At 35.9% G+C, this 13,125-nt stretch overlaps 1 protein-coding gene across 19 annotated transcripts in view; it reads right to left on the bottom strand.

Annotated features, from left to right (window-relative positions):
- DST (dystonin) overlaps positions 1-13,125 on the bottom strand; it is a 494,468-nt gene that overhangs the window by 183,551 nt on the left and 297,792 nt on the right. For 18 of the 19 annotated variants that reach the window (XM_019496873.2, XM_019496902.2, XM_059730546.1 and 15 more), the window contains one exon: positions 66-200. In XM_019496873.2, the coding sequence (XP_019352418.1) occupies positions 66-200 (135 nt within the window). The other variant, XM_019496935.2, reaches the window with a different exon arrangement.

The following is a 13,125-nucleotide window of genomic DNA, read 5'->3' on the forward strand; positions in this document are numbered from 1 at the left end:
ATCTTTCTGTAAGACACGGAGCCAAACCAAAGAAGTGGTGCTTTACCAAAAAAATGTGCGGGTACCTGCTGCTTAGGCAAGTCTGCCTTTTCAGCCTTTTCTCCTTCTTCTTTGCTGAGCGTCTTGCTTAGGTTTGACACCCATTTCAGTAAATCCCCAGCCTTTTCAACATGTTCTTTCTTTTCGTCTTCCATTGACTTCTGGTAGGTAATGTGGATTGTAAAAAATACATTTATTTAAATGGTTGAGAAGTTCAATTTTAATAGCCACAGAATCACAGTCCTGTCACAATGTGAGTGTTACCACAAAGTAGCTATGGATTTTTTTATTTTTTATTTTACCTCATGCATTACTGTGTAACCTTTATGTTAGGAAAAAAATATGACATAAAACTGGAGACACAAATAGACTGATTTGTCCAAAACATTTGCAGAGATTGCAATACCTATGAAACAGTCATACGTTGCACACCCCATGTTACAGATATGACAGAAACAGCACAACCTCCCAGCCACTACTTAGTAATTAAAATCTAGACAATGCTTATATTTAGAAAAGCTAAAGCATCTTTGAATTGCTGCCTTTGCATTAGCCTTATATGCATACAGTCAGTATCAGGTATCATACTATGAGCTACATTTAGAAAGGTTACTAAGTTGCAAATAGGAGGAAAAACAAATGTTTTCACAACTTAAAAGCAGGAAAAAATAAAAAATAATGATGGAAAAGTTACCATTTTTCCACAATAAATATATTATAAATGTATGGTTTGTGCCAAGTAATATATGATTTTTAACCAGTCTTAGAGTAGCCTAAAACTTTTCAGTACTTAAAAAAGTGTCCAAACACTTTCCTGTAGTACAAGAGAAAATGAAAAAAATTAGAAAAAAATCCAAGCATTTAAAAAGCTAATTACGTGTTCCTTAAAATCATTGAAAATTCATGCTTATGAGAAGTCTACCTACATTTCCCTATACTACATGTGAGTAAAGTTATTTGTGAGAAAATGTCATAGGATTGTAGTCTAAACATATTCAGATCCATTTGTAAAATAAAATAGTGGAGGGATCTTTTAAAAAATTATTAAGAGCAGTTTGTGATGATAATCAAGCCAGCATTATTTGACAGGATGCTGTAAATACTACATGTATTATTCTTAAAAACTAGCATTAGTCGTCTGCTCTTAAATACAGTACAGGCCTGGTTCTATGTAACTGCTTTATATGGGTGTAACTGCATTAACTCCAGTATTAATACTTGATACCAGTTTGGAAATAATGATGTAAGAATCTACCTCCAACACAGCTTCCATTTTGTACTCAACAGGAATTTTTCCTAACTTAACCTAAAATAATCCTTTGAACACAATAGGACTTAATACCAATTTCCAATTTCACTTCACGTTAATTCATTTTATAGTCTCTTATGATGGCTACATTAGATAATATGTAGCCATAATGTTCCCCAGAGTGACTAATGGACAATTAGAAACTGTGGAGTAACAAAATCAGTGTGCTACTTTGAAATATAGTAGAGACTAGAAATCCCTGTCTTAATGGGCTCAGCTGCTTCCAATAACCGTAAACCTGTGTGACAATCAAAAATAGCTTTTTCTAAGGCCTCTTTGTAAGTCAACTTCTTCTTTGTTTTGGGGCATGTTATAGCTTTGACAAAGTACTTGTCATCTTTCATTTTCGTGGCAGTGATAGCATCAATAATGCCATTCTTGATAGCATCTTCCACTGACAACCTGGAATGAGATTTGGGATCTATCAGTCCACCAGTCAAGTACTGATACTCCAAACAGCGAACACCCATTTCTTTGTTTAGGACATTTACATTCATAGCTTCAACAGCTGACATAATTTTGTTTGTTACCGGATGAATGATACCTGTAAAGACTAGTTCACACTGCTGAATTTGTGTAGCACATGTATCATCAATTAGCTCCCTTTGCAAAGCTTCTGAAACACTGTACTTTTTTCCAGTAAGTGGATCAATTATGCCCCCTGTACTGGCCTGAGCTTCTAGACACCTAAAAGCAGTAACTCTATCTACCAAGTTTCTGCGTGAGGCTTTTAAAACTGGAATTCTTTCATTACCATCAGAAAGCCAAAATCCTGCAATAGGACTGTTCAAATCTTTATTTAGTTGCATACTGCTCACCAGAATATCACCAAACTCATTAGCTGTGATGACACCTTCCTTATATTTATTGACTAATGTTCTATCAATTGTACCCTGTGCTAGAGCCTCATCAATATTAAACTGCAAGCCAGTTTTGAGATCAGTCAACAAAAGAAAAGAGTTTCCACGGGAATCAAAAGTGGTAGACTCTTTCCAGTTAAACTCCTGTTCTGACAACTCAATATATGTATTTTTATCAATAAAGTTCTTTCGATATGCTTCATAGGAAGTCATTTCTGCTCCAGTTTTGATGTCTATTACAGAAATTTTATGACCTTTTTCTGCTGATGGGGTACTAATTTGTCGGTCACCAACTGGAAGCAGGAAACATTTACTATCTACATCAAACAAACACATTTTCAACAAATCATTGTAGTACACGGCTTGTCTGTTATTTGGATTATGAAAACATTTTGTGTTACTAGATGGTTCATGTATAAATTTTAAAACTGTATTACTCAGCAAGCCTAGCTGCACTGCAAGTTCTGGAGGAACACGAACACTTCTTACAGGGTCAATGACTCCTCCACATGCAATCTGGATTTCAAGGATATTTTTGCCTTTTTGTCTTTCCAAGAGTCTAGCTTCTATAGCTTGATACACAGACATTATTTTACCAGAACAATAATATCCTAAAACTGCTTTCTCTGCCTCAATTAATCTACCCTTGAATTCATTATCTACAAGGCCCCTAACGATTGAGTCATCAACAGAGTATTTCTGACCTGTTGTGGGATCAATGATGAAACCAGTGGCTGCCTGGGCTTCTAAGAATGTTGTTGCCAATGTTTTTGCAATGATTCTTTTCTTTACTGCTAAAGCAAAAGAGATTCTTTCTTTGCTAGATTCAATGTATAGGCCAGCTATTGCAGTAGGTTTTGTTAAAAATTTGTCAAGACTTCTCTGAACCTCATCGATAGATTTCTGCCCAGAACAGAGCTGTTCAACTATGTTCCTGTCCAAAAGCTTAACCTCAACCAACTGCCTGGCAGTTACATCACGTCGAAGACCATGAAATTTAATATCATCTTCCCCAGAAGAATATCCATAATGAATGGTATCAACGTCCTTCAAAATCTTTTCATCTAAGAAAGAACTCATCTTTGCAAAATCTTCTCTCCTAAACCCTTCAGATATTTTGCAGCCATCAAACATCCTGTCTTCATTACCAAGATTCTTGTCATTTTCTTGTTTTAATGTTGTAACTTCAACATGCATGTTATATTGCTTGCTCTTCACTATCTGTAAACAGGAATTTTTTGACACCATGAGTAGTAAATCTGGAGAACATTTTTTGCATGTAACATGTATCAATTTCAATTCCACCACCAGAAAGATGCAATGGCAAGAATGAACACCAGAAATAAGCAGCAAGCAAGAAATTTTATTACCGTAGATAGCACAGAAATAGAGCAAGCTAGAATTGTGAAATGTATATGTACACTCCAAATATTTATTTAAATAGGATGTATTTATGAGGGTGTGACAGAAGAGCATGGTAGAAATTTCTTTTGTGTTTGTTACTGAACTTAAATATTACCCAATTCATTTTCTAACCATAACTGTGTATAATTTTATGTGAATTTCTATAAAGTATATAAACCTTTAAAAATAAAAAGGTATTTTAGTATAACATATATTTAAATGTGTCAATTACAAATATGTATTATTTTAGTCTCTGTTATTCTAATTTAAGTATGAACAGGTCCTGTACACCAAAGAAAGAAAAGTATAACAGACAACACACAAGTGTTAACAAAGAGTGTAGAAGAGGAATACAGGACAGTGATGATAAGAATAGTTTAAAAAACAGAAAAACCAAAAACCAAAACACCAGCACCAGCAAGGTAAATATTCACAAAATGTAGAATATACCTCCAAAGGTTGTATAAACTTTCCTAATCCCAGTTCATGATTCATGTCTTCTTCATGTGTAATACTCTGATTAGAACAGTGATGATTTCTGTCTCTTATTATGTCCATTTCTGATATTCCTCCCACCGAGTCTGTTTTATCAAAAGTTATTTGGAACTGTGTGCTTGTTTCAGAAACATACTCTGTAAAAGACTGTTGGTCTGTATCATTCTCTAATGACTGGTTTATTCTTGATAACTGAAACTGCAGGTCTTTTGGCACTTTATCATCTGTGTTCATGTGCAAGTTTTTTTCTCCTAATTGATCAGGTTTAAAACCTGCAATGTTTATTTCAACTTGTCTCGCCTGTTTCTTTCTTAAAAAAGGAGAAGTGATATTTGCACACTGATGCACTTGTTCAAAATCTCTGGGTGAAGTCTCTCCCAGGTAATTAAACTCATTTCCCTTCCTCTCAGAGTCCAATTTGAATGTAGAATCCTTGATGTTATTATTTTGCTGAACTTCAGTCTGAAGCAGGACGAACTGGTGCTCACGGTCCTTTATGTGCAGATCTGTTTTCTGTTTTAAACTCTCCATCATACGCTTCTGTACCTCTAATTCTTCTTCAAGTTTCCGGCATTTCTGATGATAATCCATTTCAGCAAGCTTTCCCTGCTGCAGCTGTTCACGACACTTTTGAAGTCTTTCCTGTAGATCTTCAATTTGCATCTTGTACAATTTCATATTCTCCTGAGACATTTTTTTTTCTTGCTGAAGAGCAATGCATTCCAGTTTTATACCAGAAATATCTTTTTCAGTGATGCTATGGGACTCCAGTAATTTTTCAAGTTTTTTTCTAAATTCCTCTGCAGAGTGTTTAAACTTAATGGATTCTTCCTGAAACAGAGACATCTTTTTGCGTGCCATTTGTTCATCTAGAGTCTTCTGATGGAATTCATCTTGCAACTTTTTCAATTTACTGTTTAGCTCTTGTATATGAGCTTGCTGCAGTTCTATTTTCTGGTCACTCAACCTCTTTTCCATAGTTAAAGAATTCAGTTGGGCATTTAGATTTTTCACTTCCATTTCAGTGCTCAGGGTGGAAGCACACTGCTTATCACACTTCTGCTTATACTCACTGGCTAAGGCTTTTGTTTTCATTAGGTCATCTTCTAGCCTTTTGACTTTACATATGAATTCTTGTTCAATTATTGTCTGTTTGTGCAACTGTTCATTTGTGGTACGTAGCTGCTCTTTGAAACCATCTGCTAGGGTTTTTAATGTTTCATTTTTTCTCTGGATAGCTTGTTTCTCTAGACCTGCCTTCTCTGATTCAGACTTTATTTGTTTCATCATTATTTTGGTTTCAGTGTTCCATATGCTAAGCTCCTCGACCTTCTGTTTCAATGTTTCTGCCAAATGATTACTTTCATCCAGCTTATTTTTCAGCATTTGAATCTGATGTTGATTTTCATTATCTGCTCTTGTTTTCTGAAGCAACTCTTCCTGGATTTTCTTGTACTGTTCTTGCAGATTATTTGCTTCTCCTTTACACGACTGTGTTCTTTGTTCAGCAACAAGCTTCTCTTTCTGGATACATTTGATTTGTGAATTTAAATGCTGGATAGTGATTTCTGTTTTTGTCTGTGACCGAGTCAGCTCCTCTGCTTCCCTTTTTAACTGTGCTTTTTCCTGCTGAAGAGATTTCAGCTCTTCTTGATAATTCATGTTAACTTTTTTAAGATCTATGGCCTCCTGCATTACCTCTTCAGCTTTACTTGTAGTTTTGTGCAGCTGCTTATCAAGTTCTTTTAACTGCTGCAAATATCCTTGCTCTACCTGATCTTTCTGTTCCAACTCAATTTTTAGACTTTTAAGTGCAGTGTTAGCATCATCTAATTTCTCTTTTAGTAAATGGACCTTTTCTTCCGAGGATGTTTTTTGAAGTTCAAGAGCATTCAGTTCATATTTGAGATCTTTAATGCTTTTTTCAGCCTTCTTGTTAGCAACAGTTAGCTCACTGATCTGCTGTTTAAGCTCCTCTACTTTCCTTATTTCTTGTTTTTTCTGGAAACCTGTAATTTCAGACTCAATTCTACTAGACTTGTCACGCACAGATGTACAAGTTTTCAGCATACTTTCTTTAACTAAAGAGTATCCACCTTCAAGTACTTGCCTTCTAGTATTATATTTCTCTTTTTCTGGGAGTTTCTTTGCTTCTAGATTCCCTTCAAACTCAAGATCTTTTTCCATTTGCTTTATTATCTTCACAAGACCTTCCTCCCCTTCTGTTTTCTTCCTCAGCTCTTCCATTAAATCTTTCTTTTGCTGCTCTAAATCTTGAAGGTTTGTATCTTTCTTTCTGAGGTGATCTTCAAGTTTTCTCCTAGCGGCAGTGCTTTCCTCCAGTTGATTCCTGAAAGCTCGGAGGTTTTCTTCCAGTACGCTTCTTTGAGCTTCTGCCTGAAAAGTAAGCTGTCTCACACGGTTTAACTCCTGCTGTGCAGCAGCTTTTTCTTTTGCCAGGCTCTCTAGTTCCATTCGATACTGCTTTGCCTCTAGCTCTGCTTTGATTTTCTGAGCAGATATCTCTTCCACATTTTTTTGCTGTTCTTTCAGCTCATTTTCAGCAGCTTCCTTTACTTTGGGCAGTTCTTGTTCTGCCTGGAACTTTTGTTTTTTCATCTCATCTAAAATTTCCTCAAGCTCTTTTATCTTTCCCATGAGTTTCCTGTTCTCATCAACTGTGACCCTTTGTTGCTCCATCAGATCTGAGTATGCCTCCTGTGTTGATGCTTCCTTATTCTTTAAAATCTATAACCAAAAATAAAACATACAAATATATTGAAGCCTGCTCTTAATAACCTAAAGTGGAATCTGTTTTTACTTTTTAAAAGGCATAGTTAAAAATACTTACTGGTGTTTATAAAACATTTCAATAGAGAAGGATGAGCAGTTCCCACCACCATCACCTTCTGCTGTTTCACTGAGCTTCAGAGAGCAACCATTAGTTAGAGGTGAAAAAACATCATAAAGCAATCCACAAAGGGAGGAAGTCCTGAAGAATCTTTCACCATCACTCAGAAACCACTTAAGGATTAGAAGAGTTAGACTGCAGCTTGCATATGCTCTTGCTCACAAAAAAATCTGGGATGGACTATGTGCAAAATACAATATGCAAGGCTCACACAAGAAAGGGGTTCAGCGTTTCCTTTGGTACAGAAGAAATTGAAAGTGCTCCATGTTCACAGGAAAATACAACACAACGTAACTGTGGAAACCCTTCCAAGAAAGTAAGCACATCTTTGGAAACTGCCTTCAGAGTGTGTTCATTCTGAGAAAAAAAGTGCAGACACGATAGCTAACCCGGCAAAAATCTCAGGGAAGGCAAATAGGTAGTATTTTTCGTAGATGTTAGCAGGTCAATATAAACAATGAGATGAATATAGACTCCACCTAATCTAGCAACACACATTAAAACTGCAACTGCCTTGTCTTCACTGGGGTTTTATTAGGTGTTTCCAATCATATGTTAGCTAAGGTGAGCTAAGAGTGCATTGCACCCCTTTTACTAGTGAAATCAAGACTTCTGTGTAATGGAAAAGCAAACATTTTTTTTAATAAAACAAGGATTGCATTTTAATAGTCTTATCTAATTTTATTCACAATGTGATTATGCAATTATATTTTCAAACAGGCTAATGCAAAGGCAGCTTCTTTCTTTTTTTCTCCCCTTTCACTTGCTGACTTTAAAGACATACTGGTGCAGTTAAATTAGATCAGTTTTTCAGCAGGTCTCCTGGACAACTGTCCAGATACACAGTAGGTACAATAAATGTCAGGTGTTTGAAGAAACCGAAATTGAGAATCCAATTACAGTTCTATGAAAGGTGAAAAATGGAGTCCTGTTGTCTTATTTTTCACTATTGTTTTCAGTACAATAGAACCTCAGCTGGGAGGTGTGCTCCTTAGTATTATATTGTGACATTAACACATGCATAAATAAATTAGAAAGTACTGAAATAATTGCTGTTTCACCCTCTCTGAATGCATTATTAATAATTGATCAGTAATAGATTAATATATTTTAATTATGGTCAATCAACATTAAATCAGCTCCTCCCTGATATACTGTGAGATTCAACCATGGATTTAGATTGATTTTGAATGGTAATTATATTTTAATTAGAGTTTGATCTGTTTTAACAGAAAAACTCTGGTACCTCAGTCCTTTCTGAGTTCTTTTTCTCTGCATTATCTTTATCATTACTTTGTACTGGCTTTTCTTTTTTCCCAAATGGATGGGCAGTTCCTGGGATTCCATAGCTTAGCCTCTGGATCTTACTGTCTTTTAGAGATACTTCTGTGTTTTGATCTTTACCTTTTTTTTGCATTTTTATAACCATCAATAAATCTTCACATTGTTGGCATTGGTCGAATTCATCTTCTCCCTTCTGTCTTTTCAAAGTGATACACATATTGTCCAAATCGTGAACCCTACTCTGTGGTACATTATTTTCATTTTCTCTAAGATCATTGCTCAACAGTCTTTTTGCAAAGTAACATTCTGAAATTGAAAAATATTCTCCTCCTTTGGAATTACTACTTTCATTGAACTGGCTATTTTTGCATTCACATCATTTGTATTTCTTAACAACTGTGCACCTACACTGGGACAACTGTTGACTTGCAACATTTCAAAAGTCAATATACATGGTTTGAAGGCATTTCCTATATGATGAATCTCTGTGATATTTTCCTTAGAAATATCAAATAAACATGCAACATTTTCTTGCTCTATGTTCTTTGCTTACACTGGATTTAGATCTATTCTGTCTGGGAAATTGTTTTCTATTAGTAAACAGCTTTTATTCAGAGGTGCATTACACAGTTTGCTTCCATTCCTTTTATCAGTATCAGAAATATATTTCTTGCTAACAGGCTGCAAGTTCAGCTTTGATGTCTTTTCACCTCTTTTGTATATCCTCAGGTCTCTGGAGATGGTTTCATCCTTTAGGGTTGATAGAAATTCTCTGCTTTCATTTCTTTCTTGAAAGTCTTTCCCTTCAGACTTTGAGAATACATTGTCAATACTTTCTTTGAAGTGATGATCTTTACTATGTAGATTTTCAGCAGATGGGCATATTGAAAGGTACAGGAGACCCACACCATTCGCGGGGGATACTTTCTCGTATCCCCCTTAAATGGCGAAATCCGTGAGTAAGGCACTGCATTCGTGAATGCTGTCTGCATTCATGAACGCAGCACCCCCAGAGGCTGGGATGGGGGACACAGCTGCACTAGTGATGGCGGGAGCACGGCAGCGGCAGCAGGAGCGTGGCAGCAGGAGCCCGGTGGATGCATGCACAGAGATCCTGAGGAGCTCCTTCAAGTGTATTTAAAATGCAGGTTTGGCATTCAGGAATATTTGAAACTGTGAATGCTGAACCGATCAATAGCAAGGGTTTCCTGTACTCTTTTTTGCTGCCTGGGTTGATAACTAAAGCATGGTTTCCAGTCTTTTGAATGACATTTCTCTTCATCACTAGCCTACAGGTAATTTCTGGATATATTCCAAATTTCTCCTTTGCTGGAGCATCTTCCCTTTCGTGCATTGTTTCCGTTGTTATTTTAGATGACCTCTTCAATTCTCTTACTCCTTCCTGTCTCACCCCATCAATAATTTGCTGATTTAACATCTCACTAGAACTGACATATTTACACTCACACAAATTTCAGATGGAATTGAATAACCTTTAGTACCATTTTCTGGGTTTTGGCTGTGCTTGCAAGGAAATACTACTACCTCTTTTCTTGTTTGAAGCTGTTCTTCTTTGTTGGCATGGTTGCCACTTTTTTGACTATCAAGTTCTAAAAGGTGTTTTAATGTCCTGTTCATTTTGATTTCATCAGTCATGTCGGTGTCATATTCTACTCTCTGAATTTTCAAATTAGTTTCTGGGAGTTCAGATTCATTCTGAGAGTTATCCTTCTACAAATATTTCTCATCTATCATTTTTTTCCCCACTGTGGTGTTCTGTCTGAATTCAACTGCTTCATCACACCCCAAACGTTCAAAAGCTTCAGCAAACTCCATGGGTTCTTGAAATTTAGCCTCACCAGGTAGGCTCTGATCATGGCGGCATACAAGTTCAAATTTAGTTGTTAAATATTACAGATTCCATGGCCTTATTTAACCCTTATTTTGTTCCCAGAATGCTAAATCTCATGTAGAGTTACAAAGAATGACTTGGGTCGATTAAGATCCTTAATAGCAGAGGGAGAGCCCAGAAGTATGATCCAGAGAAACCAATTGTTTTCCCCTATTAAAATATTTATCTCCTCCAAGATGTATTACTTTGATTACAAAAGGATACTATTAAATTATTGATGACATTAATTTTGCAATTAAATAATTAAATTATCTAAACAAATGTATTCAAGAATTAGCAATTTTTTGCAGGAAAAAAACTGTCTAGAAGAAACGGCATAAAACAGATCAATAAATCGAATATTGTTAAAGTGAAATCAACCAGCATTTTCTTGTGCTCCAGATTTTTCTTAACATTTACCAAATAATAATATGAATTTTAGTAAACTATACTGAGCAAATACTCAAGCATAAGGCCTACTTAGAGCAAAAAGAGGTTACATCATGCAAGAAATGCTACACTGCAGGGGGGGGGGAAAGATGTACTCTTTTCACATTTATGTTATCAGTCTGTTCAGAGATATGTGATGGAAAGGTCACATAGCAGAAACAAGGACAACAGCAAGAATATATAACATCCCTTTAAGGATCCAGGATCTTATCCAGTGGATTAAATAAACAAATATTAAAAAATGTAACTTATTTAAATTACTCCTGTCCTGCTTCAGATATTTTTACAGGCAATTTTCCAGACTGGAAATTAGACACTAGGTACACAGTATTCCTGTAAAAATTATACTGAGTAAGACTCCCAAATCCTTAAAGAATAAACAAAATTGGTTCATAGAAACACATTTTGAAAGAAAGTGAAGAAGTGACAATATTCACCAATAAATTCTTTGAAGCACGGATTCTGCACAAAATCTTTATACTGTATTTGTTATGAACAAAAGTAGTCTCCGCTTATTAACTGTAAATAAAAAGTGACTTGCCTCAAAGAATTAATGCAGTTAAAAGACAGAAGGAAAAAGAAAACGTTTCAAAGAAGTGAAACAAACATAAGAAATTAATTAATGCCCTTATTTAAATGAGAAATTCCTTATATACTGCATGTCAGTGAGCACACTGAAGGTGCCATTCAACCTTGACTAAAAGAACATAACATTCAACCCTAACCAGAAGAACAACAAAAGGCATAAGCCCCTTGTCCTATATTTGCATGTAAGGAAACCTCATTAAATACACTGTCTATTGTTAAACTACCAAACAGCATATATTGAGTAGTGGAAGCCAACTACGAAGTTGATTAAATGCAGCCAACGAGCATGACTACAAAATGCATAGCTTATATTGGGCAAACATACTGATGGGAACCTGCCACAAGAACAATTTAGTATAGCCCATCTAAACAAGATATATAGTACTCCTCATTGAGTGCAGGCCCTCTTAGCACTAACTTTTTTCAAGTCATGGTGAGCCACTACACTACTTACAATGTTTCTTTCTCTTCACTCCCCCAGCTGAGCCGTGCCTGTCTTTCTCATTTCCAATATTCTTATTTTTTCACTAGCCCTAAATGTCTGGCATGCGTCACCAAACAGGTCCCCAAACATTTCACCCAGAATCCTTCTGTTGCCTCCTTTCTCAGCCTATTGCATATAATTAGTGTGGCCCTACATTCCATGAGATAGATCATGACCAGGCTGTCCTGCACCTCATCTGCATATAAATGTTTTAAGGATCCAAGAATTCATGACAAGAACACCCAGTTCCAGCTATGGGTGGTTCCAGCTATTACCACATGGATCCTTTGTGAGAGGTATCTGGAATACACACACATATTAAACAGTGCTCAGCTGTGGGGTTAACATGGGTTGAAATCCTGTTGACTCTGCCGGGCCTAGCCCAATGAACTATGTGGTAAATAATTAGCCTTTTTGCTTTGGACTAATATCATTCATAGTTTGCATTACTTATAAGTAGGTACAAAAGTGCTGCTTAAAAGTATGTTTATGGAGTACCTGTGTTAAAACTTGCAGCAGTTTCAGAAAAGGAAAATGCATCAATTCTGGATGAACTAATTCTATGGGTACAATATGAAAATTACCATGGTTATATTTATTTCAAGGTCAGTGTTTTCAAATTTGTTCCTCACTTCCACATGCTCAAGTTGAGCAGGGTCTGACAGTAAGGAGATGAGAAAGGGGCTTCAAGGGGAAAAAGTTGGGGTAAGGCAGAGGTCAAGAGGTCTACATGACCCTCCAGATTTATTTTTCCTAAGTAGCATGGTAGGGAAACAAATTCAAGGCAAACCTACAATAATTAGATTCTATACCTGGAAAATTATAACAAATATATAGCATCTAATTACTGGAGAATCATCTTATACTCAAGGTCAATTTATGTTCGAATAAATATGGCAAATACACTGCAGCAGGCCATACATAAGGCATTAATGTTGCCTTCATCAAGCCCACTGCTTGGGGCAAAGTTCAGCTTGTCTTTATATGCACAACATACATCCTGCCCTAAAATTAGAGCACAGAAATGTACAACATATTTTAAATGTGAAATCCTGCTTCTTTGCAGAAAGACTAAATCTGCAAATTAAACTTTCAAGACTTCAAAAAACCTATACCATCTATGTATGATTATTGTGATTTATAGTACTTCATAAAGATAGGCAAATCGTGATTTTAGGTATTTTGGTTTATAAACGTATTTATAAACATGTTCTTGTTTTGAAAAAGCAAAGAATTGTTTTAAAAGATATATTATATTTTTATATTTTCCATCTCCAGTTCATTTGCTGCAGGTCTTTGGTACATGCTATCTTGGCATATTAAAATTTTTCTTTTCTTAAAAGTGACTTCCTGCCCTGAAGAATCCAGTGATTTATACTATGTCCTGGCAAAACAGCCTTTCCATCTGGG

The sequence above is a fragment of the Alligator mississippiensis genome, chromosome 1 (genome assembly GCF_030867095.1).
Source record: "Alligator mississippiensis isolate rAllMis1 chromosome 1, rAllMis1, whole genome shotgun sequence".
Taxonomy (NCBI): Eukaryota; Metazoa; Chordata; order Crocodylia; family Alligatoridae; genus Alligator; species Alligator mississippiensis.